This window comes from Oryx dammah, unplaced genomic scaffold, assembly GCF_014754425.2.
Source record: "Oryx dammah isolate SB20612 unplaced genomic scaffold, SCBI_Odam_1.1 HiC_scaffold_17, whole genome shotgun sequence".
Taxonomy (NCBI): domain Eukaryota; kingdom Metazoa; phylum Chordata; class Mammalia; order Artiodactyla; family Bovidae; genus Oryx; species Oryx dammah.
Window position 1 is genome coordinate 49,199,743 of NW_024070201.1, and position 27,975 is coordinate 49,227,717.

At 38.9% G+C, this 27,975-nt stretch overlaps 1 protein-coding gene and 1 long non-coding RNA gene across 4 annotated transcripts in view; one reads left to right on the forward strand and one right to left on the reverse strand.

Annotated features, from left to right (window-relative positions):
• NUP98 (nucleoporin 98 and 96 precursor) overlaps window positions 1–21,849 on the forward strand; it is an 89,014-nt gene extending 67,165 nt beyond the window's left edge. For all 3 annotated transcript variants that reach the window (XM_040258696.1, XM_040258698.1, XM_040258697.1), the window contains exons 21-33: window positions 2,860–3,042; window positions 3,755–3,911; window positions 5,242–5,671; window positions 6,276–6,505; window positions 7,843–8,109; window positions 11,151–11,308; window positions 12,094–12,237; window positions 13,450–13,592; window positions 16,735–16,956; window positions 18,978–19,219; window positions 19,678–19,832; window positions 21,110–21,221; window positions 21,331–21,849. In XM_040258696.1, the coding sequence (XP_040114630.1) occupies window positions 2,860–3,042; window positions 3,755–3,911; window positions 5,242–5,671; window positions 6,276–6,505; window positions 7,843–8,109; window positions 11,151–11,308; window positions 12,094–12,237; window positions 13,450–13,592; window positions 16,735–16,956; window positions 18,978–19,219; window positions 19,678–19,832; window positions 21,110–21,221; window positions 21,331–21,548 (2,661 nt within the window). In that variant the 3' untranslated portion in view covers window positions 21,549–21,849. The remainder of the gene's footprint in view (window positions 1–2,859; window positions 3,043–3,754; window positions 3,912–5,241; window positions 5,672–6,275; window positions 6,506–7,842; window positions 8,110–11,150; window positions 11,309–12,093; window positions 12,238–13,449; window positions 13,593–16,734; window positions 16,957–18,977; window positions 19,220–19,677; window positions 19,833–21,109; window positions 21,222–21,330) is intronic.
• LOC120876714 lies at window positions 1,215–27,967 on the reverse strand. The gene is made up of 3 exons (XR_005724195.1): window positions 27,850–27,967; window positions 18,291–18,295; window positions 1,215–1,244 (listed from the first exon to the last, which is right to left on the reverse strand). It is a non-coding gene; the product is annotated as an uncharacterized LOC120876714 (long non-coding RNA).
• Window positions 27,968–27,975: the final 8 nt, after the last annotated feature.

The following is a 27,975-nucleotide window of genomic DNA, read 5'->3' on the forward strand; positions in this document are numbered from 1 at the left end:
ACTGTCAAAAGACTCCAGATCTTTAGCAGTGAACTAGAGAGACATGTAGCTTTTTCCTCAGCGTTTTACTGCAGTATAACTTGTGTTCAGTCCCATCAAGGCCCACTAGTGGACTTGCTCAGGAAGTTAGCATTGTTCGCTCGATAAAACTGTTTAAAGGAAAAAAAAGGATTAGAATTTAGAAGAAAATTCTGTTTCATCTTGTATTTACTTTAAAAAAAAGAAATGAAGTGGCAGCTATCTAGTCAGTTGAAGAGTGGAAGTTTCTAAAATCTTTAAAGGTTTCAGTCATGAAACCTCACCTTCATATATCTAAAGAAAGTCACTTTACGGATACTGTCTGTTTCCTTAGTATTTGTCGTGGGCTTCTCAGCTCCTCACCCCCACACTCTTCTTTCCTTACTCAGTTTCTTCTGTGTCACCAGTTTTTTATTAGTCTGCTTTTCTTTCTAGGGCTGGCTCTGAAGAACCACCTGATCTCCAAAGATTTCTCAGAAAATAACGTCTTTTGGGGTAGTTTATTGCAATTACTTAGATATACTTAAAATTCACACATGAGGGTTCTAGGAGTTTACCAGGTCCTCATAGTTTAATAGTAATTCACTTCCCCCATCCACTTATTAGATGATACTAATTTAATTTTGAAGTCAGTACATGAGGAGCAAGCAAATAAAACCTTGATTGCATAGCATTCTTAAAGATAGTCTTGAGTCCCTCAGTCTCCAGACTTTGATAAAATCCTACCAGTTTGCTTCTAAAAGTGTTATAAATGAGCACCTCTTTTTGTTAGTCCTTTGTTGAATAGTATAGTAAATTGAAACTCTCCTCCTCCTCCTCCCTTTCCTCTCATCTATACTTGCTCCTTATCCTTTCATAGTTACTAGCCTTTTCTCCTGTGTGGCAGGCACTGCATTAAATAACTAAATGTTGTGAATTTAACAAGTGTTAGATATAGAAAATAGTAGGCTATTGCGGAGAAGGCAATGGAACCCCACTCCAGTACTTTTGCCTGGAAAATCCTGTGGATGGAGGAGCCTAGAAGGCTGCAGTCCATGGAGTCACTGAGGGTCAGACACGACTGAGCGGCTTCACTTTCACTTTTCACTTTCATGCATTGGAGAAGGTAATGGCAACCCACTCAGTGTTCTTGCCTGGAGAATCCCAGGGACGGGGGAGCCTCGTGGGCTGCCGTCTATGGGGTCGCACAGAGTCACACACAACTGAAGCGACTTAGCAGCAGCAGGCTATATCTGCTTTCAAGCGTTTACAATCTGGTGGAACAAAAATAATATATACATGAAATTATAACATACATTGTATAAAATAGGTATAGACAAGGTATTAGGGGAGCTCAACAGAAAAGAGTATCCTGATATTTTGACAGAGGATGGGGAGTGTTATAAGTTTTCTTAAAAGTGAATTGGTTAAAAATGAACATACCGGGGTGGGGGGGAGCATTGGAATGTTCTTCTAATTCCTCTACTTATAATGGTAGGATCACCACCAGGGCTTTAAAATTTTTTTTTTTAGAATTTTAAAGCATCAAAGTAGCTTGCCTGTAGCCTCTCCAACAGGTTTAAATATATATATATAACTTTTGTCTTTTAACCATTTAGCCTTCAGTTTTGTTAGAACAATCTTTAGGGAATGTTTACAACATAAGTAACAGTTCACTACATATCCAACACCTCAACATTTCTACAGTTATAGATGGCAGTAGTCATTCTTTTAGTAAGGATATTTGTTAAAGGAATTCAGGGGAGTAATAGATAATATACTATTGAAAATAAAGTTTAAAAAGTTGCACTAATGGTCATTTCTTGGTTCAAAGAAATCATGAAACTTTTTTTAACCACCTATTGTATAATTGGATCCATTTGAACTCTACTGTGAAACAGGCCATTCATGAAAGACAAACCAGAAATTGTGGAAGGTTAGTAATCTACAGATGATATGTTATGAAAGAAAAATAGGTAAAACAACTTTTAGCTTTGAGAATGTCTCATAAATTAGCATAGCCATTTGTTAACATTTTACCAGATCATGTGTGTTTAGGTCATATTTAATGTGAATTTGCACTGAGCCAATTTTACAGTATGTTTCAGCTCTCTGAATGTTTACCTTTTCATACTGTTAATAAACTATTAATCATGACTGTATCTTTAAAACACCCTAATAATTGTAAATCTAACTCTTGACACATTTAAACATATTTAAACCTAAAAGAATTATTCCCAGATTAAAATTGTTCGTAGTAGTACTTTGTTTTTTTTCTTTTGGGAAACACGTTCTTCATCTGATACAATATCCATGTGATACTGCATAGGTGGAGCTAACCTTAGGATTCAGTCTCCCCAAAAATAAATTCCAGGCCCAAAATTGTGTTTGTGATAACTAGAAATTTATTTCTAAATGCTTTTAAGAAAATGCAAAGGTACTAGAAACTTTGGTATTTGTGTCTTTTATTCTCTCTTCCCCATGGCTTCTGGCTGCAGAGCACTGTGAGGTCATGGTAACTCTGTATAAATCAGAAAATTATAGTTGCTCACTAAATAAAGTAAGGCATAATCATAGTCTGAAGTTGACTACTTTTTCAGTATGGGTGCTGGCTTAGGTCCAGGCTCCAGACCATAATATTATGAAAGGGTAATTCCATGAATCTTCATTTGGATCCCAAGTAATAATAGAGGAATTTTGGGGAAATTGTTCTTCAATACTCTAGCAAATATATTACCTCACATGATGATAGAATGGGCAGAATCTAATGTTATATTTTGAATAAAGTAAATATGGTCTAGAAGCTCTATATCTATCTGGTGTCATTTAATGCTGCTTCCCTGATCTTTCTGCTGTCTACAGAGCCAGAGCCCAGAGGTGGAGCAGTTAGGGAGGGTTGTGGAACTGGACAGTGACATGGTAGATATCACCCAGGAGCCAGTTTTGGATTCCATGTTAGAAGAGAGCATGCCTGAGGATCAGGAACCTGTGTCCGCCTCAACACACATTGCATCTTCACTGGGAATTAATCCACATGTGTTACAGGTGAAGTCCTAACCCACCCTTATTATAAGAATCCAATCTAGTATTCATCTTCCTTTCTTAATACCAGGCCTTTTCTTTCATTAGTCCTTTAAGGGCATTGAACGGTCACTGGAATGAGAAAAAAACCGGAATAGGGCCCATGTCAGGCATGATTTTGCCATTGGTTGAAGGAAGGCTATATTGAGATTCAGAAGACGTAGAGTCTAGGCCCAGTTTTGTAACTATTACAGTGTGACTTTGGGCAAGTCGTTTAACATCTGTGAGCACTGATTTTTCTCTATAAAATATTAACTTCATTTACAGAGAGGTTTTGAGGCTCTGGAAAGTGCTCCACAGAAGTGTTTTGTGTTTTTTTTAATCATAGTTACAAGTTTCTTTAAACTGTCTCAATTTCTCCTTGCCTATGCCTTTTGTCATTATATGAATTTACCTTTTGGCTTATATTTGACTTTAAAATTAATTCGTTCAGCAAATATGTAAGCTGCTGCTGTGTGCCAGCTTCTGGTGAGACTATATACAAAGCAGAGAAGTTTTATGTAACTTCTGTCCTTCAGGCACATACAGTATAACAGAGTTAGACACACAAATGTTGTACTAGCTCTGGACATGACCTGAGGCAGAGCTTTTTAATTGGTTGTTGTAAGCTGTGTTTTTCTTTTATGGCCTTTGGATTTGGGGGAGCACATTCATTCTATAGATATTGCTTTTTTAGATCATGAAAGCATCATTGCTTGCTGATGAAGAAGATGTAGATACAGTCTTGGATCAGCGCATCACTCACCTTCCTTCTAAAGGAGATACTTCTCAAGAAATATGTTCTCCCAGGCTCCCCATCTCAGCAGCTCACTCATCAAAACCTCGTTCATTAGGTACTGTAAAAGATGCTCTTCTACAAGAAAGCTGTAATGTCTGGCTTTTCACATTTCTTCTAAGCTGAGTCAGCTTCTGTAGCAGACAACTCCAAACTCTGATCACTGGTGCAGATGCAAAAGTTGTATGGGGGAAAAAAGCATTTGTGTTTGTTTAGGGGTTTGTTTTTATTTGCTTATGAGTGTGGCTTAGATAGTAAGCTCAGTTCTGGTTTTTATCAGACCTTAGAAGAATCAACAAGTTGTTCTGTACTGTACTTTTTGTGCAATTCTAACACTATCCTTTTGTTTTCTAGGGGCAAATGTTGCTTCCTATCATGTATAAAACTTTTCAGATTTCTGCTTTCCCCTGAAATTTGCCAAATTTCCAGGAAAGCAATTTCCTGTTTTATTTTAATGCTTTTCTTATCTCTTCTAGTGGACTTATAATTATGTGGGATTGGCGCTAGAGTATTGATATCAATAAGAGTTAAGTAGGTATAATTTCAAAACATTTCGAAAGCCAGAAGACCTACCAGGAAGGGATTTGTTTATGTTGCCTTAAAAACTGTTTATTTTTCAATTCTTTTGAGTACCCTTACTAACTTTCCTTTAAAAAATGCTTTAATGAAGCATCAGTTAAACATTTATATGCTTTTCCATAATGAACACTACATGAAAATCTTATACTTCAATCAGCAACTCCTTGCTTTAGACAGGAAGTAGATAAAATTGAAAAACAGGCAAAAGTAACAAAAACTATCCTTCTGAAAGGCATATATGCAATTACAAGATATCTCAGTGGGTTTGGTTTCTTAATTCTAGCATTGAGCACTGGAATGATAGGAATTTTGAGTTTTGATCTTACCAACTTTTTATATTGACTAAAGAGTAAACATTTGCATTTTGATAAGGGCGTGAACATTGGTGTCAAATTTACCTGGGTTTATCTGTCCGTACTGCCACTTAGGAGCTTTGTACAAGTCACTTAACTGGGCCCAGTTTTCTCATCTATAAAATGAGGACTGCAGTGTTCTTCACTTAAAGTTATTGAAGGATGAAATGAAACAGTGTATACAAATGGATTATATAGAGTCTGCTTCAGATAAGTGCTACATAGATTTTTTAAATAATAGCAGTAGTGTTATTATTGTTGTTGACATTATCATTAGAATTCCTGCCTTGATTTCCCATGTGAAAATTATTTCTGCAGTCTGATATAACCTGCTTCTAGTCATCTATATCGGACTTAATTATTGATAGTTTAATAAAACTATAATTTCAGCCTTGCTGGTTGTTATTTAAGAATCAATAGGCTGTACTTTCTAATAGTCTTTTTTTTCCTCCTTAGTAAGTGGGTTACTACAATCAAAATTTACAAGTGGGACTTTTCTTTCACCAAGTGCCTCTTTACAAGAATGTCGTACTCCCAGAACATCATCGTTGATGAATATCCCATCCACATCCCCTTGGTCTATTCCTCCACCCCTGACTTCTGTGTTTACGGTGCCCAGCCCAGCCCCTGAGTTTCAGTTGAAAACAGTGGGTACACGCAGACAACCAGGCCTAGTCCCTCTTAAAAAGTCTGTCACCTATGGAAAGGGGAAGCTCCTGATGGACATGGCCCTATTTATGGGACGATCATTTCGGGTTGGTTGGGGCCCCAACTGGACACTCGCTAATAGTGGAGAACAGCTGAGTGGTTCTCTGGAACTGGAAAATCATCAGATTGCTGACTGTATGGAATATGGATTCCTGCCTAATCCAGTAGCTGTTAAATCGTGAGTCACATTTCCTTGTTTTCTGAGAAAGGCAATGTGGTAGGTGAACAAAAGCTTTTCATCACCAGAAGACACAAGGTCAGGGCTCCACTTTGTGATTTTCTAGATATATTCTTAGTACAGTGTTATTGGCATAATTAAAAATTATGTAATACTTAGCTAATGATAATTATTAATAACTTGCGATTAATAACTCCCATTTGTATCATCAAGGTATGAAGAGTATATTAATTCTTACCTAATGGTTAAACTTCAGTTGGAAAAGATAACAGACCCAAAGCTAATTGTTGTAGCATTCCTTGAATTTTCATCCTTTTTATTGCATTAGTCATTTTTCCATTTTCTCACTTAAGATATTTGTAATTTCTTCATATATAAGGTATATTCTCAATAAAGCACCTTCTCTGTATCTTTAACCTAATAAGGTAAATGTATAAACTATAGATAATCCTTTATAGTTTGATATTAGGAAACAGAATTTCTTTAAAATCACAGTAGAATGTTTATATCCAATTTAGTAATTAGATAAAAAGAAAGATTTTATTGTAGGAACATTCTGCCATCTGTCTTTATTTTCTGTCTTATTTGTTATTTGCCCTTGTAGCCTAACTGAGTCTCCATTCAAAGTTCATTTGGAAAAACTTAGTTTGAGGCAAAAGAAGCTGGACAAAGACCTGCAATTATACCAGACATCTCTGGAGCTTAAATTAAAACATAGCACTGTTCACGTGGATGAGCTGTGTCCTCTTATTGTCCCCAATCCGGGAGTTGTTGTCATTCATGACTATGCAGATTGGATTAAGGAAGCATCAGCAGATTTATTGGAACCACAAAGTGAGTATGGACTATGCTTCTAACCTTTGATGTCCCAGGAACAGGAGTAGCAGCATACGTTCATAGCAGGATGTATTTCCTCATGCCAGTGTAGTGGGTGGATGCCTGAGCTTGGACTTAATCTGTAGTTGAGTTGCAATGAACAGAATCTCAAGTAGGGAGAAATCCTATCATTTTTTATCATCACTTTTACACCCCTGTTCAGAGGAACTGTAGCCAGTTCCTCTCGTAAATTTATGAAATTAGATCTCTTACCCCACCCAGAGAACACAGAGTTCCTACCTAAGTCCTACTCATTCTTCTGTGTCTAATTCAAGTCCCACTTGTTTTTCCCAACAACTTTGGTGATTATGACTTCTCTTCCTGACCTCTTTCACTTATTACCTTTCTATAATGATTGTGACCATGTTTTTCTGAACCCGTACTTTGATTAAGGGCTTTTCTAATTTGGGCACTTAATTTCAAGGAAAATTAGAAAAGTTTAACATGTAGAAAAATTACATGTTTCACACATCAGTTCACATCACTTTTATTGCAAAATGGGTACTATTTTAGAGTGTTCCGTACCACACATTTTGGAACTTGCTTATGTTCATTTCTTTGTGTTTGCTTCAGTTGTCTCATCTCTTCAAATATGTGCGTTGTCATCCCATTGCATACTTGGTGAATAGCATAAAGTGGTAAACAGTGCTCCCTTTTCATTTTCCTTCACCGTGGGCAGTATAGCATAGTGACTAAGGATTGGACTCCGATTACTTGAATTTGAATCCTGGCTCTGTTACATCTTGCCTGTAATTTTGAGCAAGTCACTTAAAGTTCCATACCTCAGTTTCCTCATCTGCAAAATGAAGATGGTAGCTATCATAGTTATATTGTGTAGATTGAGTTGGTTTACTCTTAAGGACATTTGAACAGTATCATTTAAGCTCAATAAATTGTTAGGCTGTAGCAGAGAATTATCCTTCGCAAGTTCTTAGAATACTATCTTATTTCTTAATAAAGCATTTGTGAACAAAAGTTGATCAAATCAGAGGATTTTCCTCTATCATTTGAGACTATATTAGCCATAATTAGGCTACAGGAGTCTGTTTAAAGGAGCATAGAGTTACATTTGTTTGTAAGTACCATGGGAACATGGAGTAAGCAGGCAGTTAACACCACACACCTCTGGAGCTGTAAGACACAGCTGAGTGAGATGCAGACAGAGAAAGCAACTCAAGTCATTGTTGGGGGTATTCATTAACTGATGTGTTTTTAATGCCACAATTAAAGTGACCCCTCTCTGTAGTTATTGTATGACTTTGTGTCGTTGCATTGTTTTCCTGTCCATTTCTTAGTTGTGAAGCACTGGAGCCTAATATGGACGTTATGCGAAGCTCTGTGGGGCCACCTGAAGGAGCTTGATAGCCAGCTGGATGAGCCCAGTGAATACATTCAGATTCTGGAGCGAAGGAGAGCTTTTTCTCGCTGGCTGTCCAATACTGCCTCACCTCAAATTGAGGAAGAAGTCTCCTTGACCCGAAAAGACAACCCTATGGAGGCTGTCTTCAGCTACCTCACAGGCAAGAGGATCAGTGAGGCCTGCTCCCTGGCCCAGCAGTCAGGTAGGACATACAGTCCTCTGCACTGCTGCCTACTTCCTATTCACTGTCTCTACTCCTTAATTGTGGGTTTGCCCTTTTCTTCTAACCTGAATATTAAGTATAAACTTCCCAGCAAGATATCTGGTTTCTCCAAAATAGGTAGGGACTGTGCCTTCTGGTTTTCCTTTTATAACTTTAAATATTAAATTTTAATTAAAGTTATTTTAATTTTATATGCTACACATGCATTTGCAGTAAAAGTAGAAAATGCAGATAAGCACAGAGCAGTAAACCAAAATCACCTAAATCCTTTATTACTATTCACTGCAAACATTTCAATGTGCAGTTTGTATTTAAACTGTTTATTTTGTAATATATATAAAGTATATACAAATATGTGCATACAGAGCAACATATGCATGTATTATTTTAAAAGATAGTATCCTGCTTTTTATATATATTTTTTTCATTCTGTTTTTTTCATGTAATACGTTACAGATGTTATATAGATATTGTAGTCGAATACTTCTTAATATTCTTTCATACATAAAATGTGCCATGTTAGCAGATTTCTTTTGACATTTAGGTCCCCCTACTGAACTTCTTAAACATACATGTTTTGTACTGATTCACTTATTTCATTCAAGTAAACATATAGAAGTTTAATTTTTGGACTTCTCATATATATGTGTGTGTGTGTATTTTTAGTTCCACATTCATTAGTGAGAGTCATTCAGCAAGTAGTTACTAAGTGTCTAGATAAAAACCTTGATAGGATTAAAGGATGACATAGTTCAGTTTAATATGTATATAATTAGATCCTTGATCAAACTTTATTGAAACCTTGTTTACTGAAGCCAACTAATTGAAGCCATCAACTGGGTTTATTTTCAGTTTGTGCCTTAGGTAGTCTTCATACATTTATACAATGAAAACTTGTCTTCAAGATTGACCTTCTATAAAGTTATAAAGATTATGAACCATTTAAGAGATAAACATAGATGTGAGTGGGAGAGGATTGCCGGAAGTCAGGTCCTAAGATTTATTCATTCACAAACTCTACTTTTCCTCCCCTTTTTTTCTTACCCTAAGATTAAGCTTTTGGCAAGGCACTGTGTTTTAGCTTATTAAAAACTTTTGCTTCTCTTCTTAGCTCCACCTTCAATAATTGATAGAGAACTAACTAAACAAAGTCAAGAATATAGAATACTTAAAACACTGTCAAGAAGCATTACTTGATACCTACTCAACAAGAAGAGATTCCTCAAATTAATAATCTAAGCTATGTTGAGGAATTAGCAAAAGAAGAGAAAACTAAACCCAAAGGTAGAAGAAGGAGGAAATATTAAAGATTAGAACAGAATTCAGTGATAATGAAAACATAGAAACAGTAGAGGAATTGATAAAACCAAAGTTAGTTTTTTGAAAAGATCAAGAAAGTTTATAAATCTTTAACTACACTGACAGTGAAAAAAAGAGGAAAGATACATTGCCAAAAATAGGAATGGAAGGGTGACCATCACTACTACAGAAAAGGAAATACTATGAGAAATTCTCTGTCAACAAATGCAACAACTTGGATGAAATTGAAAATTCCTAGGAAGGTATAATTATCAAAACTCAAGAAAAAGTAGAAAATCTAAATAGATCTGTAAGAAGTTGAATTAGTAATTTGCAATCTTCACTTAGAAAAGCTCAGGCCCAGATGTCTTCCCTGGTGAATACACTTAAGCTTTTAAAAGAAGAAATAATACGAAGGAATTCCCTGGTAGTCCAGTGGTTAGGACTCCAGGCTCTCACTGCCGAGGGCCCGGGTTCAGTTTCCTTGGTCAGGGAACTAAGACCCTGCAAGCCGTACATTGCTGCAAGAAGAAAGAAAGAATACCAGTATTCTACAACTGTTCCAGGAAATAGGAGGCAGCACTTTTCACCTCACCTATGGCAACATTATTGTCCTGATATCAAAGCAAATCTACCAAAAAAACTGCATCTAACATTATACTTAATGTTGAAAAGACAACATGATAACCACCCTAAGATTGGGACAGCAGTCACAGCAATGTGGAATCAGCATAACGATGAACATTCACTTCAGTGGAACAGAAATGAGAATCCAAGTATAAAACTCTTGTGCTTACAGTCAGTTGATTGTTGACAAAAAAGTGCCAAGATAGTTTAAATGTGAAAAGGACAATCTTATCAACAGGTAATGCTGGAATAATTGAATGTTCACTTGTAAAAGACGAATTTAGATCCTTACATCACATCATACACTAAAATGAACTTGAAGTTTTCTAGACTCCTTCCATTTGTTCAAGTACATGTTCTTGTCATTAAGGAAAGTCTTATGTGAAAAGTCAAGGATTGGCGGAAGCTAAATTGGTTGATCAGAGCCAAGAAAGATGACCTTAATGATTGAGTCAAGATATGATATGCCAGTTTTCTTCTCAGAACTTGTCCAGTAGATACACAGAAATAACCTTTTTCCCTTTATTGTGATTCATTTAGAATACTAGCAGCTCATGGTCAAATGGGCTGCAACATTTACCGCATGCATCATACATAGTCCAGTCATGTTTTGGTTACTTGTATACAGGTAATCAGGGAGACGGCTTGACCTGTTAACACATTTCCAGATGTGTTCCTGATGCATGATTTCTTTCCTCCAAGTGTCTCTAGTGTGTGAAGGAAACGCTTTGTGATGAGAGCCTTAGTTTCCGGGCAGGACAGTATTTGTCATGCAAGCACTGACCCATATCCAAAAACAAAAGGACAAGGAAAAGGAGCATTGACTTTACGGAGGTCAGTTAGGGATGAAACAAAGAATTATTCTCTTAATTTATGGTCTGATTCTCTGTGTACTATACAGTCTATATGTAATTAGGTTAAATTACTTTGAAAATTTTCTACCCTAGTCAAAAATTTTCTGCTCAGTCTTCAGCATCACTGCCAAAAGCAGTCAGAGGTGTTTCTGGGGGCCAGAAGAAATAAGATAATGCCCCTAAGTGTTTTTTCAAGTCTATGAATCCTCAGCATCACCAAAGAACTTCTTTTTCTTGTAGGTGATCATCGTCTTGCTCTTCTTTTATCCCAGTTGGTTGGCAGCCAATCAGTTCGTGAGCTGCTTACTATGCAGCTGGTGGATTGGCATCAACTACAGGCTGACTGTTTCATCCAGGAGGAGAGACTGCGCATCTTTGCCCTCTTGGCTGGAAAACCGGTATTTTCCTCTTTTCTTGTGAACTCACATAAATTTTTTCATAGGTTCAGGATTACTTGAAGTTAAGGCAGAGAGCTGTCTTTTAAGTTGTACATTGTTACCTATAACTAAGCAGCTTATATTTAACTTTGAGCAGAAATATTTTCAAATTAGAAAGGTACAGTGTGTACATTGTGGGGGAAGAAAATACTGGTTGTATAGAAATTGTTAAAATTTGCCCTATCCCCTATCATAGTGATAAACAACAAATTCGTTATCTGTCTTTCTAGACATATTTTAAGTATATTCTGACATATATGCATGCACATTTATACTTGTATATATTCAAATAGAATTATACATAGTTCTGCAACTTTTCTTGGAAACTTAATGAATATGGACACTTTTTCATGTTGTTTGGCCTCTCTTTTTTTAATAGCCACTTCTCTTTCATTTTATGTATCATAATGACTTTAAGCCAGTTTTCTTGCTGCCTACCTGTTTTGCTTGCCATCAATTTCCAAAAACACAGTCACTGATCAGAATTTATTCACATCTTAAAAAGTTGGCCACTGTGGGCAGTGAGTGGTTCTCATCACTTCTCAGTGCACTTATTGTCTAAGTGCATCCTATTTAGTCCACCCAGTCACCTGCCACCAGGGAACTGTGAAGTTTATATCTGGGCCATTAACACTGATATTTAAATCATTTAAAATGCAACTTAAATAAGTGAGCAGCATGCAGGCTTCGGCAGTAACAAGGTAACATATAATGTAGAGCTGTGGTGGTGATTTTGCCTCCTGCAGGTGTGGCAGCTCTCAGAGCAGAAGCAAATCAATGTGTGCTCCCAGTTGGATTGGAAACGCTCCCTGGCTGTCCATCTTTGGTATTTGCTTCCACCAACAGCTTCCATTTCCAAGGCGCTCAGCATGTATGAAGAAGCATTTCAGGTACATGTATCCAGTAGAACCAAGCACGAGTCCTGGTAGGAGTTCTGGATTTACTAGAAAAGTACTCCAGAGGGAAAAAAGCCATCAAATCATATTTCGCAATACTTTTTTCTAACTACTTTTTTGAAATTACCGTAAAATTGAAATGGACACAGGAAATGATGGGAAATTTCTTCAAATATCTGCTTATGTTTTGCTTAACACAAGGAGTTTCCACAGTTTACTCTCTTTTTTAAAAGTGATTGTATTTTTTTTTGCTACGCTGGGTCTTTGTTGCCTCATTCAGGCTTTCTCTAGTTGGACAAATAGAGGCTACTCCTTAGTTGCAGTGTGCGGGCTTCTCATTGCGGTGGCTTCTCTTGTGGAACACAGGCTCTAGGGCATGTGAGCTTCAGTAGTTGTGACCCATGGGCTCAGCTGCCTCTTGCCATGTGGGATCTTCCTGGACCAGGGATCGAACCAGTGTCTTCTGCCTTGCAAGACAGATTCTTAACCACTGGACCGTCAGGGAATCTCATAATATTTTCTTACTGCTGTTTTCCTGCACCATCATCAGAGGGTTTTTCTTCATTCCTAATGCTGTTTTATTCCTTCAGGAATTCCCTGAGCTACAGCCTGACCTTGTGTTTAGTATAGCTCCAAATTAGCACATCTGAAATTTGCCTCTAAATATCATTATATTAATATTTCATATTCCTTGTGAATTTGGAGTTTAAAGTATTCTTAATGTTTTTAATGCCATTATTTGGTTCTTTTCTTACTGCTAATTTTTACCGTCTTTGATATCATTTGCCAGAATTATTTGTCAGGGAAAAAAGAACACTGAAAAAAAACAACTGAGTGTAATGAAGTTTAAAATCCTTGAAACAATCCTTTAGCAGATGTCACACCATTCTTGGGGCTTCCCGGGTGGCCCAGAGGTTAAAAGCGTCTGCCTGCAATGTGGGAGACCTGGGTTCGATCCCTGGGTTGGGAAGATCCCCTGGAGAAGGAAATGGCAACCCACTCCAGTATTCTTGCCTGGAGAATCCCATGGATGGAGGAGCCTGGTGGGCTACAGTCCACTGGGTCGCTAAGAGTCGGACACAACTGCGTAACTTCACTTTCACTTTCACACCATTCTTAATACACATCTGAGTAACTGAGACATATCATCATCTAGTGAAACACACTTGCAGCTGATGTATTGTTTTATTAAATTCTTAACTTCAGAATACCTCTGAGGGTGACAGATACGCCCGCTGTCCACTTCCTTCATACCTAGAGGGCTCTGGATATGTGGTAGAGGAGGAGCAAGACTCACAGAGACCTCTTCAAGATGTCTGCTTTCACCTTTTAAAACTCTACAGTGACAGGTAAATCAGTCGTGTTACAATCACTTGAGAGCTCCATGAACCTTAGGGAGTTCTTTCCCTTTTATATGTGGTCAAATTGCCATAAGATTATATTAATCACAAAATAAAACAGTAATGGATTTCAAAGAGCATGGGAACTAGAATTAGAAATCTAAAAATTTACATTTTAAATCAATTATATTTTAATAAAAATTTTAAAAACAATTATTTTAATCAACTTCAATGAGATACAGTTTTTATATATTGATAATAAAGTGTGTGGTTTGCTATTTTTTAATGTAATGTAACTACCATCACTATTTGGATAGCATTTACATTACCCTCCAAAAATTCCCTCATGTCCCTTTGCAGTCAGTCCACACCTCAGACAACTACTGACTTTTCATTATTGTAGATTACTTTTGTTATTACAGAATTTTATATAATTCTGTATGTTATCTTCTGTGCCTGCTTTTTTTTTTTTACTCAACATGGTGATTTTGAGATTTATCCATATTAATATGTATAACAGAAATTTAATTTTTATTCATTTGTTAGTGAACAATTTTTTTTGGTCTTAGGATATTAAGAATAAAGCTGTTGTGACCACTTTTATCTAAAAGTCCCATCAAGATCAATAATTGCTCCAGATCTTCCTCAAAATTTGTTATTGGCTTTTAAAACTTTATCATTTTAGTGGGCATATAGTGGTATCTCATTTTTGTATGCTTAATAAGAAATTAATATATTAACATGTTGTTATATCTAATCAAATAATTTCAACTATCTCAGAGCTGGCTTTTTACCTTACATCAGAAACACTGAGCAGTTTTCTCCAGTCAGAAGTAGTAGCTCACATCTCACTTCAGTTTTTTAAGTACTTTTTTTTACTTAACTATACTAATTTTAGAATAATAGTCTCTTATCATGGTAAAATACACATAACTAAAATTGTGTTTTAATTTGCGTTTCCCCTAATACCTAATGATGGCAAGCGGTTTTCATGTGTTTATTTACCGTCTACATATCTTCCTGAAATGTCTGTTGAAATCTTTTGCTGCCGCCCCCATCCCGACACTTTAATGGGGGTATCTAATAGTTCTTTTTTATGTTGTAATAGTTTTTTTCTTGAGCCAGTTTTGTTCATTTGTTTTTCCTAAGGAATTTTTCTGTTTCACCAAAGTCACCAGATTTATTGGCATAAAGTTATTTGTAACTTGTCCTTATTCTTTTTTAATGTCTGTAAGAGATTGAAAAGACAAGCTACAGATTGGAAGAATATATTTGCAATTCATATATCTGATAAAGAACTTTTATCCAGAACATGTAAAGAACTCTTTGAACTCAATAATAAGAGAACAATCCAATTTAAAAACAGGAAAATATTTCAAAGATGCTTCACCAAAGAAGATCTACATGTCAAGCCCATGAAAAGTTGTTTAACCTCAGTAGACATTAGGGACATGCAAATTAAAGCTGTTGTGGGATGCCACTACCTATCAGTTAGAATGGTTAGAATTTTTAAAAGACCTTTACCAAATGTCATCATGGATGTGGAGCAATTGAAATTCTCAACACTGTTGGGGGAAAATATAAATAATACTGGCACTTGGGGAAAGAGTTCGGTAGCTAAAAAAAAGTTTAACATGCACCTACATACGTATGATTCATTCTACTCCTACGTATTTACCTGAGGGCAGTGAAAATGTATGTCTAGGTATGTGTTGATAGCAGTTTTATTTGTAAAGGTTCAAAACAGGAAACAGCCCAAATTTCCATCAATAGGTGATTGGATAAGCCAATTGTGGTACATATCTACAATGGAATACTACCTCACCAGTAACTGTTGATAACACATAGCAGCATGGTGAATTATAAAGTACTTTTACTTAGTTTTGAAGAGACAAAAAAATATATATACTTCCCTAAAGTATACCTACTGTTTGATTTCAATTTATATAAAACTAAAATGCAAACTAATCTATAGTGATGGAATCAATTGTTGCGTTGGAAGAGTAGGTATAGGGATAGGCAGGAGAGAGGAATCACAGAGGGGCTTCTGGAACCTTTTGGAGGTGATGGGTAAGCTTGTTATCTTGATCTTAGTGGTAGTTTCACAGGTGTATATATGTTTTGAACTTGTGAAAACTGTATATTCAATATGTATAGTTAATGTATGTCACCTCTTTTACTGTCAAAAAAGAAAAAAGAGGAAGAAAAAAAGCATATATCTCAATGTGCCAGAAACCAAAGCCAGACTGAAATAGTAAATCCTTCTTAGTTTAATTATTCATTCATACTAGCCATATTTCAAGTGTTTAATAGCCACACATGGCTAGTGGCTATCTTATTGGTCAAAGCAGATTATAGAACATTCCCATTGTCACACAAAGTTCAGTTTAACAGTACTGGGCAAGAAAAACTACTCATTACTTGGTGAGGTTCTAGGTACTTGTAAAATGTCTGGGATCTTAGGTGAAACAGAAACACTTTGGTTAGTAAACCAACACCCAGATCGTTAAAGCTTGTGGGTATGGGATCTTCGTTCTTACTGTTTTTACAGTCTGGGATTTGGAAGTTTAAGGACATCACACACAAACTGGTCCAGAATCATTGAGATCCCTGGGCCCCTTGCAGAAGAAAAAGCAAAAGCCTTAGGGAGACCTTCAAACCTTGGGTACTTGGATTTCTATATAAAGAATAATACCAACTGTAAGCAAAAGGAAGAAAATAACCATCATAACCATCATTAAGACTAGTCAGGTGTTCAGATAAACAGGTGAAGTAGCACTTCAGCAACTTCAGATAGTAGAACAATGTGAAAGATACTGAGGAAACTTAAATTTTTTTTAATGGTTAAGGAAAAGACACTATAATAATGAAAGGGTGAAAGTTGTGAAGACTTCCTGTATCGGGATGGTAAAAATAGACCAAAGAAATACCAGCAGACTTGTTAGAAGAGCCTGAGAAGGGAAGATCCTTGGATTTTGGTAGGATCTGTAATCTGGCTAAACCTAGAGGAGGAAGACTGTAAGGCTTATGATGCTTCTGCTCTAGGGTACTTGCCTTTATTGTTTTCTAAGCTGTGCCTGAAAGAGTTAACCTATCCAGTGCAGGTGGTCTGCTGACTGGGTTTGGTAACTCAGCACATTCTCCTTTGCAGACATTATGACCTCAACCAGCTGCTGGAGCCTCGAAGCATAACTGCGGATCCTTTGGACTATCGCCTAAGCTGGCACTTGTGGGAGGTGCTGCGGGCTCTTAACTATACCCATCTCTCAAAGCAGTGTGAAGGTGTGCTGCAGGCCAGTTATGCTGGCCAGCTGGAGAGTGAGGGCCTTTGGGAGTGGGCCATCTTTGTCCTCCTGCACATTGACAACTCAAGGTGAGTGAGAAGCATCAGACGCACTGGGTGCCTCTAGCCCTACAGGGCAACAAAGGAATCGGTCTAAATACCTATTAAATTGGTATGGGAAATAATTAAGTGGAACTGGGTGGAAAAATCCCATTAACTTAGGCACAAATTCCTTGAACGTGGTATGTTTGAATTATGCAGAAATAATGCTGGCTGCGTTGCTTCAGTGGATCCGTAAAGGTTGGCAAGGAGTACCCCTTCTTTGTCTCTGTCGACTGGCTTTCTCCTTTCCCTTGCCATCCATTCCTCAAGTTTGATAGTGTTGTGTTTACCTATTTACCAAAACAATCTTGCCCAGATGCATAATGTTTTGGTTCTCTATCCTGAATGAAAACCAGAGAAACACCTTTACTCCCTGCTGTGAACTGTATAAAACTAGAAGTTTTTTGTTATTGGTAGCGGCATGGCATATTACTAAGAACAGAAACACTTAACACAATGCTTTGTTATATAATTTATATAATGCTTTTATATATCTTTATATTCTGTCATAAGTACTTTAAATATATTATTTAAATATATTAATTTGTTTAATGGACCTATGAGATAGACATTGTCTATAGATGAGCAGTTCAAGGCATACAGAAATTAGATAACTTTTGTTCAAAATCACATAGCTAGTAAATGGCAAAGTGAGGCTTTCAACTCAAGTGCTCTTAATCACTGTACTATAGTATCTGTCATTCCGTAGGGCATGGAAAGTTGTTTTGTAGTCCAGTCTTTCTAAATTCTGGCTTCACCATGTACTTACTTTGACCTAGGGTAAAGCTTACTCATTTTTGACTTAGAGTCAAGATGTCTCTAGGCCTCAGTTTTTTAATCTGTAAAATCATAATATTGCTATCTCTATTCAAAGGTGACTATGAAATTAAAAGAGTAAAAATATAAAGCATCCAGCACAACTTTCCCTTTAAGGAATTTCTCTTTCCTCTTCCTCCTTACCAGGAGGCAAAATGACCCCAGAATTTCCCACTGTGTTTATTTAAATACACTCTTGGAGAATTCCACGTGGTAGAAGGCTGGCTGATGGATGGCTGAGGATGGCCATAGGAGAACAGAACCTGTTTCCTGAAGAGAAGGGAAAAGGAGGCAGTTGTCCTGAGACTGGGAGTTCTTAAAAAGCCTAGGCGTTGACAAAAGAATCTAAGATGAGAATAGCTTTGATCTGAAATTCAAATGAGAGATCCTTTGGCCCAAAGAAGAAATCTCTTTAAGTGGACTCGAGCAGAAAGAGTGAGGTTAGCCTAAGTCTAGGAGTAAAGAGAAAATGAATTAGGAAGCCTGATGGCTATAAGGGAAAAAACAGGACCTGAAAAGGGACTTTATGTTGTAAAACTATCAACTTTGTTTACTTACACTGACCATGTGGGAGAAAGGGCAGAGAGGAGGTTGAGAATAAACTGCAGAGGACTGCTCGGTGGGTCCAGAATTCCCCTATCTCATCCTTCATCTCCTGTTCTAGAAAGGAAACAAAGAAATGAGCTTGCTGCGATGAACACACACACATTCTGCTATATATAAGATGGATAAGCAACAAGGACCTGCTGTATAGTACAGTGAACTCTGCTCAATATTCTGTGATGACCTATATGAGAAAAATTAAAAAAGAATGAACATACGTGCATGTATAACTGAATCATTTTGCTGTACACTATTGTATAGCAAACATTGTACAACATCAACTATATTCCAGTACAGTTAGAAAAGAGAAATGAGCCAGTGAGGATAAAGCCTTTTACGGGGCAGTGGACAACCTTCCCAAGAGTATTCATCCTCAGACTGTTTTGACCATGAAAATACAATGTGCTTCTGTTCTATTTCATTTTAAAAATTAATGCTGGTATGTCACCTTAAGTGAAGCTTGAGGTGATCCTCTATGGGTCAGGACCTGCAGTTTAGGAGACTGCCTCAGGGGCCACTTTGAGCCATCTGAGGCAGCCTTCTCCGTCGGTAAGGATGAGATTTATCCCAGCTGACGTTTCCTCCTGTAGCACGCGGGAGAAGGCTGTTCGAGAGCTGCTTACCCGGCACTGCCAGCTGTTGGAGACCCCTGAATCTTGGGCTAAGGAGACTTTCCTGACCGAGAAGCTTTGTGTGCCCGCTGAATGGATTCATGAGGCCAAAGCAGTGCGAGCACACATGGAAGCTGACAAGCACTTGGAGGCCCTCTATTTATTTAAAGCAGGACACTGGAACAGGTGCCACAAGCTCGTCATCCGGCACTTAGCTTCCGGTGAGTGCTTCGGACTAGGGTCTATGTCTCCTAGAATCACCCCCAATTCTTCAAACCTCTGAGCCCATGACGACTCAGGACAGGGACAGTGATGTGTACAGAGCATGGCAGACTTGAATCAGATCATACTTTGTAAAAACTCCTTGTGTAAAAGATGCTTAGTGAGGGTGAGGGGCAGAGGTCAGCAGCAATATCTGTTATATCCCCATCTGCCAGGAATATTCTTGATGTGCACTAACTGCGTTAAGCTCATTGTTTAGGGAGTTTAATTCAGCAACACCAGAGATCGCTATTTGGGAAACTGACACCAGAAATTCTTTATAGTTTCTTTAAGAGAATTTTGAAATATCTAGTGTAATTCTCAAGTCTGACCCAACATAATTTTCCTTTTCTTCCTGTCTTGGATTTCTGCCATCTCCTTCCTCTGTACACTTCTGGTCAATATTTTGTTTCTTCAGATGCCATTATTAACGAGAACTATGACTACCTGAAGGGGTTCTTGGAAGACCTGGCCCCTCTGGAGCGCAGTGGCCTAATCCAGGACTGGGAAACATCTGGGCTTGTTTACCTGGACTACATTAGGGTCATTGAAATGCTCCGTCATATACAGCAGGTACCTGAGCTCCTTAAACCATGGCCTGGTTTTCTCTTTCCCTGGCCCATAAAGCCATAGAAACAGCCAAAGGCTTGAGCAAGAACTCGAAAAACTCACTGACAGAGAGAGCACTGTCAGTGCAGGAGGGGTGTTTTGATGAACCAGATTTGATGTAGCAATTATGACAGCTCTATCAAAACTTGAAACATTTTTTTGTGGTTTATTGCTAAGTAGTGTGTAGGGGACATGCCTAAGACTTGTCCTTAGTCCCCTCCCCTTGTCCCCTTTTCCACTAGTTTTAAGTGAGAAGCTTTGGGTTGAGAGATCCAGTAAAGATCAGAGATTTAGTGTAGATAATTTTTTCACATAATATTTGGCATGTTTTAAATTGAAAGTGTTATGGGGGCATTCTGGTGACACCTATGGATGGATCTCTAATGTCTTTAAATGCCTAAGATATAAAATATATAGGATTACAAAAGAAAGCAATTATATTAAGATAGAATTATCAAAATGTTAAAAACTTGTACTGTGTAATAAGTGCTTTATTAACATCCTAAATAAGAAGCCCTCGCACTGTAATTTTAAAATACTTAAAGATTACCAACAGCTGTAATACCAGGGAAACCCATGGTGTGCCCTCCAGTGCAGGATACGTGAGTTTGATCCCTGGGTTGGGAAGATCCTCTAGAGGAGGAAATAGCAACCCATTCCAGTGTTCTTGCCTGGGAAATCCCATGCATAGAGGAGCCTGGTGGGCTACAGTCCATGGGTCAGAGAAGTCAGGCACAACTTGGCGACTAAACAACTGTAATGTGATAGGAAAGGAAGTGATTTCTGTCGATAACAAAGTCACAGTTCCTGTTGATATCTACATTAATAATCAAGTGCTAATTCTTAGTTGGAGTCAGAAGACCTAAATTAAGTGCTAGTTTGGGCTCCACTTCTCACTGTTATGCTCTTAAGTCAATACCATGTCTCTGACCCAGATTTATATAGATTTTCGGTGCTATGTTGAAGCTTGCTAATTACATGGTTCATGAATGATGATTTCACAACTTGCCCAGCCCCAGGCCCTATACACTATATTGCTTTCCTGTTGTGTATTGCTAAGATCCTGTCTTGTCTTCAGCAACTAGGCTAGATGGTGGGAACATGACATTGCCAGCCAGCTTCTTGGGTTTTCCCCTGCCTCACCTCACTCTCATTTCAGAGGGTTGCATAGCCAGTCTATGGATAGGATTGGAGTGATGGGTGTTCCTTTTGGCCTAATTGGTTTCCCTGCTTCTTTGTAGGTGGATTGCTCAGGTTATGAACTCGAGCAGTTGCACACCAAAGTGACCTCGCTGTGCAACAGGATAGAGCAGATCCAGTGTTACAATGCCAAGGACCGCCTGGCTCAGTCAGGTCAGCCTCTTGCCTCCTCTCCCTTCCTGCCTGCTCACTGCCTGTCTTTGTGATTATTATAGCCCTGCCTCACCCCTTCGTTTGGTGCTCACTCTGCTCTTTACTCCAGATATGGCCAAACGTGTAGCCAACCTGCTGCGGGTGGTACTGAGCCTTCAGCATGCCTCTGATACAACCTCCGACTCAACGCCAGACCCTCAGCGAGTCCCTTTGCGCCTGTTGGCTCCCCACATTGGCCGGCTCCCCATGCCTGAGGACTATGCCTTGGAGGAACTGCGCAGCCTCACACAGTCCTACCTGCGGGAATTGACTGTCGGGAGCCAGTGAGCCCTGGGCTCCTCCCACCACACTCACATGCTTGTTCACACTCACCACTCAGAGGGCTCCTGCATCGAGTTGATTGCCCTGTTTGCCGTTCTCTGGCTTGGCTGTGGAATCTTCCCTCCCTTCCTGCTGCCCAAGCAGCAACCTCCAGTTGTTCAGGGCTTTCTTAATACTAAACGTAGCATAAGGGCTTTTGGAACCCCCCAAAAAGGAGCCAAGTCTCTTTTTACCATCCACAAGAGCCATTCTTTTTTTTTTTTTTTCCCTTTTTTAGAAATGGTCAATAAAGCACCAAAACCTTTGGCAGAATTCCCCAAAGAACCAGGGAATGCTTTTCCTCCCTCAACCATTCTGAATCTTGTGACTCTCAATGCCAACCGCTTCCCTGCTCCTACCCCTGCCCTTTCATCCTCAGACTCTTTAGAAGGAGTGGGGCAGGTGCTGGACAAACGTGTTGACCTAGGACCTTCCTTAACAAGTGAACTATCCACAGAAGGAAGAGAATCTGTCTCTGGAGTAGATGGATGACTTGCATGACTTTCAGAATCAGGAAAGGGTTGAACTGAGGAAGCAGAACAGGGTCTTTCTGACTCATTTAAGGTAGAGTGAGTGCGTGCTGTGGAGCCGTGGAGCTTCAAGGCTTGATTGTTCTTCCTGCCTTGAATGTTCCGTGAATACCACAACTTCCCTGTGCAGGAGCCCTTGGTCTCAGACTCCTTGTCTCTGGGAAACCCGCAGAACTCATTGTGGTGCCTGGTTTTCAGTCATCTGGCAAGGCCTCCTGCCTGGATTTGCCTGAAGAGTTTCAATGAACATGGTAGACCAGGTAGCTCTCCCTTCCCCTCCCATTCTAGCCCTCCATCTACAGTTGCAGAAGGTAAAGCCCTCACTGAGGCAGGCAAGAAGCTGAGCTTCAGGGATAGGCAGAGGGCCTTCGCTACACTGTAGCCAGCTCTGGGGAGCCCCAGGTAACCACCAGAGACTGCTGGTGTGCGGCCTGTCACGGACAACATGGCCACATCTGGGTCTTTTTGCATGAAGATTATGTAAAGGTTTTTATTAAAAAGTATATATATATATATATATAAACGATCTAGATTATTTTCCTCTTTTTCTGAAGCTACTTTCTTAAAAAAAATAAAATGAAATGTTTATAGCATACCTGGTATTGGCTTTGTGTTTTTGAGCCTTGTTCTCCAAGGAGCTTTATGGCGGCCTTGTTTAATTTGCAGTCTAAAGGGGGAGACTGGCCATGGGGGTTAATGAGAGAATAGTTGCAGACTAGATCAAAGGCTAGGTTTATTTGGGGGTGAGGGGGTTGAGATTGATGAATCCTGACTGCTGTACATTTATTTATTTGTATGTGTTTGGACTCCCAATGGGGGATGGGGCAGGGTTTCAAATTGCCCAGTGGAATATACTTAGTATTCAAAGCCTCTTTGCTCTTCTTCTCTGGGGATTTTTAAACCTTGGCACTTTACCTCTCAGTTTCCATTGTGTAAAGGAGATAATGATCCCTGATATGCTGCTTCACAGGACTGTTCTTTGAGACCGACCAAATGAGACTATGAGTAGTAGTAAGTAGGTTGGTGGGTTGGTTCTGTTATTGAACAATTTCCAGTTAGGATTAGGCCAAAGATTTCTGGGACCCTGAGGAGATAAGAAAGCTGAGTAGATCTTCCTGGTAGCTGGGGCTTCCCTTTCATTTGGGTCCCTGAGGACAAGGGTTACTCAGCTGGGAATCCCCCTCTGTCACTGACTGTGAACCTGAGCAAGTGAGTCACAGAGCACTGCTTTCCTTCTAAGAATTCATTCTCTTTCCTCACCAGAGGTGTTCTGTGAAAAATCAATGCTATAAAAGTGGTTAGTCTTTAGAAGTTTTAAGAACTGTGAATATGGGTAGTATTTCCTCTTCAGTTCAGTTCATTTCAGTAACTCAGTCATGTCCAACTCTTTGCAACCCCATGAACCACAGCATGCCAGGCCTCCCTGTCCATCACCAACTCCCAGAGTCCACCCAAACCCATGTCCATTGAGTCGGTGATGGCGTCCAAGCATCTCATCCTCTGTCGTCCCCTTCTCCTCCTGCCCTCAATCTTTCCCAGCATCAGGGTCTTTCAAATGAATCAGCTCTCCACATCAGGTGGCCAAAGTATTGGAGTTTCAGCTTCAACATCAGTCCCTCCAATGAACACCCAGGACTGATCTCCTTTAGGATGGACTGGTTGGATGTCCTTGCAGTCCAAGGGACTCTCAAGAGTCTTCTCCAACACCACAGTTCAAAAGCATCAATTCTTTGGCGCTCAGCTTTCTTCACCGTCCAACTCTCTCTCATCCATACGTGACTACTGGAAAAACCATAGCCTTGACTAGACGGACCTTTGTTGGCAAAGTAATGTCTCTGCTTTTTAATATGCTGTCCAGGTTGGTCATAACTTTCCTTCCAAGGAGCAAGCGTCTTTTAATTTCATGGCTGCAATCACCCTCCACAGGACAGGTTTTTCCTTTTAAAAAAAAAAAAATCTCTAAAATATTTACCACTGCAGCTATGCTGCATCACAGAGAATAGACTCACAGTTCAAAGCACATGATAAAGATGAACAGTGCTTCCCTGGTGACTCAGTGCTAAAGAATCTGCCTGCCAGTGCCAGAGACACAGGTTCAATCCCTGATCTGGGAAGATCCCACATGTCACAGAGCAACTAAGTGTATGTGCCACAACTATTGAGCCTGTGTGCTGGACCCCCAGAGCTGCAACTACCAAAACCCGAGTGCCCTAGAGCCCGTGCTCCACAAGACAAGCCACCACGATGAAAAGCCCACGCACCACAGCTAGAGAGTAGCCTAGCTCGCCCCAGCATCAGAGACCCGGCACAGCTAAAAATAAACATTTTTTTAAAAAGATGAACAGTCTCTTCTATATTGAAATATATCTTTAAAATTTTAAATTTCTCAAAAATACGAAAATAAGAATTAGTTGTCTCAACACCCAACAGAGCTGTGGAATCCACAAACTCATACAATGTGCAGAGTAAGTATTTCCTCCGCACAATGCTGGAATAATGCCAAAATAATGTTAACAGAAGCCAGGAGATTAAATGCAGGCATCATCAGAGCCAACATCTTTTTTAGGTGTTTGACTCATTTTGTTACTTTGTATTTCTAGAAATTTTCAGATTTTTTATTTGTCTCTTAAAGAACCAGTTCTCAGACTTAATGGTTTTACTGGAGTTCTACATTGTAATATATTAACTTGTGCTTTAAAAATTCATTTCTCCTGCTTTCCTAAGGGTTTTTTAAAAAATCTTACTGTAAAAATTTTCACCCATACAAAAGTAAAATGATGTCTTAATTTAATCTTAATCTTTACCCCAATTCTTATTCCTACCCACCCCAATGGGATTTCTACGGGAGATCATTATTTCATCAATACAAAAGCATTCCTACCATAAATTTTTATAAATATAATACCATTGTCATACCTAACACAAGAATAATTCCTGAATATTAACTAATACCCTAATTTTCAAATTTCCCCAGTTGTCTCAGAAGTAAAATTTTATTACAGTTGATTTGATTGAATCAGGATCTAAACAGGGCCCACATTTGGTTGATAAATTCTCTCTTTAAAATGCCCTTTATTTGAAGCAGTACCTGAGATGTTCATCCTTTAGTGTAGAGGGCCGGGGCCTCTAGATTTGACTGACTGTGCCTCTACCTCCCTCACTTGCTACATACCACTGGTTAGATCTAGAGACTTGATTAGACTCACGTTCTTTCTCACTAGTGGTGCTGTTTTTCATCACTTGGGAAGATACTGTCTCGCTGTCCCACTTTTAGTGATGTTAAGATTGTTGATTCAGTTGTTACCAGCCTCATTTATCCTTTATAAAGTTTCCATGAAGCTTCCACCTAAGAATCATGCCAAAATTCATAATGGCACAGTCCTTATCTTTTTATATATGATTCAGTATTTTCAAAAGTGAAAGTGGCTCAGTCGTGTCTGACTCTTTGCGAACCCATGGACTATACAGGAATGGAATTCTCCAGGCCAGAATACTGGACTCGGTTGCCTTTCCCTTCTCCAGGGTGTCTTGCCAACCCAGGGATCAGACCCAGGTCTCCCACATTGCAGGCGCATTCTTTACCAGCTGAGCCGCAAGGTAAGCCCAAGAATACTGGATAGGGTAGCCTGTCCCTTCTCCAGCAGATCTTCCCGACCCAGGAATCGACCCAGGGTCTCCTGCATGGCAGGTGGATTCTTTACCAACTGAGCTATCAGGGAAGCCCAGTATTTTCAAAATTGAGGCTTACATCACTTATTATTCAGGTGTTTTTTCTTTTTTTTCATAATGGCTTTTTAAAAATTACCAATTTTTATAATTATTTTTTCAAACTAACATTTTCACCCCAAAACACTATATATAAGAAATATTTCAACTTTTTTTTTTCAGGTAAACATACCAAGTTTTCTATAACTGATTCAATCAATGTATGCAGGTGCTATTTCCAAGCGTTTTGAAGCACTCTTGAATTTAGCCTTTATTTTGCTCTAAAGGTATTCTGCTGCAAAATGTTATTTTTAAGTGTAACTTGAGTGTAAGACAACCTTGTGCCCCCAAAAGGTTGAATAAGTGCTGCTGAGAATGGTCCGTCTTCCACCTCCCATCCAACCCTACCCCATCTCCACTCACTCTTGTGTCACGCTGTCCACCTTTGCTCTTGTCTTGTTTGTTCTGGCCCTACCAGGGGTCAAACCCGTGCCCCTTGCACTGGAAACAAGGAGTCCTAAACACTGGGCCCCCAGGGAACCCTCATTGTCTTTCCTTTGGCAAGTACAATAACCCTGAGTTTTATTAATTATGTACAAACTATTTTCTAAATTACTATATGAGAAAATTCACTTGGTGTGCCATTGTTAATTTTAACACATACAGATTTGTATAACCACCCCACAATCAGGATACAAAATGTTTCATTACCCCCAAAATCTCCCTTTTCCGATCTCTTTACAGTGACCCTCTTCCTATCCCTTATTCCTGGCAACCTGATCTCCTTCACTATAGTTTTGTTTTTATACAACGTAATGTAAATGGACCCATACAATACCTGATTTTTTGTTCCCAATTTCTTTCACTTAGTATAATGTTTTCAGGGCTCATCTGTATTATGTTGTTGCTGTTTAGTCTCTGTCATGTCCAACTCTTTGTGACCCCATGGACTGTAGCCCACCAGGCTCCTCTGTCCATGGGATTTCCCAGGCAAGAAAGAAAACTGGAGAGGGTTGCCATTTCCTTCTCCAGGGGATCTTCCCAACCCAGGGCTCAAACCTGAGTCTCCTTCACTGGCAGGTGGATTCTTTACCACTGAGCCACCAGGGAATCCCCATCTGATAGTACTTCATCCCTTTTCTAAAAAATTTTTTTATTAAGATTTTATTTTTTTTAGAGCAGTTTTGGATTCACAGCGAAACTGAGTGGAAAGCACAGAGATTTCCCACAAACCCCTTGCCCCAGCACATGTATAGTTTCCCCCAGTAGCATTTCGTTGCATCTGATGAACCTACATTGATACATCTTCATTAGTCAAACTGCATAGTTTACTTCACATGTGAAAATGCTTAGTCTTGTCAGTTCTATGGGTTTAGACAAATGTATAAAGACATGTATCCATCATTATGGTATAGAGAGTGTTTACCATATAGAGAGTATAGAGTCTTTTCACTGCCCTAAAAAACTGTTTCCTGTTGAGTCTTCTCCCATAGTCTCCTGAAACTCCTGCCAACTACTGAACTTCCTATTCTCGTCATAGTTTTGCCTTTTTCAGAATGTCATATAGTTGGAATCATACAGGATGTAGCTCTTTCAAACAGGCTTCTTTCACTTACTAACATGCATTTAAGGTTCCTCCATGTCTTTTCATAGCTTAATAGCTCATTTCTTCTTAGCAACGAATACTAAATATTCCATTGTTTGGCTTTACCAGTTTTTTACCCACTCACTCACTGAAGAACATTTCGTTTGTTTATGGGTTTGGCAGTTATGAATGGAGCTGCTACAACCATGCATGAGCTTTGTGTGACCATGAAAGTTGTTACTTCTCTAGGCATTGGGTTCCTGGGTCGTATGGCTGAGCATGTGCATAACATTCCAAAACACTGCCAGACCATTTTCCAGTGTGGTTGTGCCATTTTTGCATTCTCACAACCCATATATGAAAGTTGCAGTAGCTTCATAACCTCTCCAGCAATTGGCATGGTTAATGTATTTATTTTAGCCATTCCAATAAATATGGAGTATCTCACTGATATTTTAATTTGAATGTCTCTAATCTATAATTATGTTCACCACTTTTCATGCATTTATTGGCAGTTCTTATCTTTTCTTTATTTAAATGCCCAAATGCCTTTGCCCAGTTTTTTTCTTTTGTG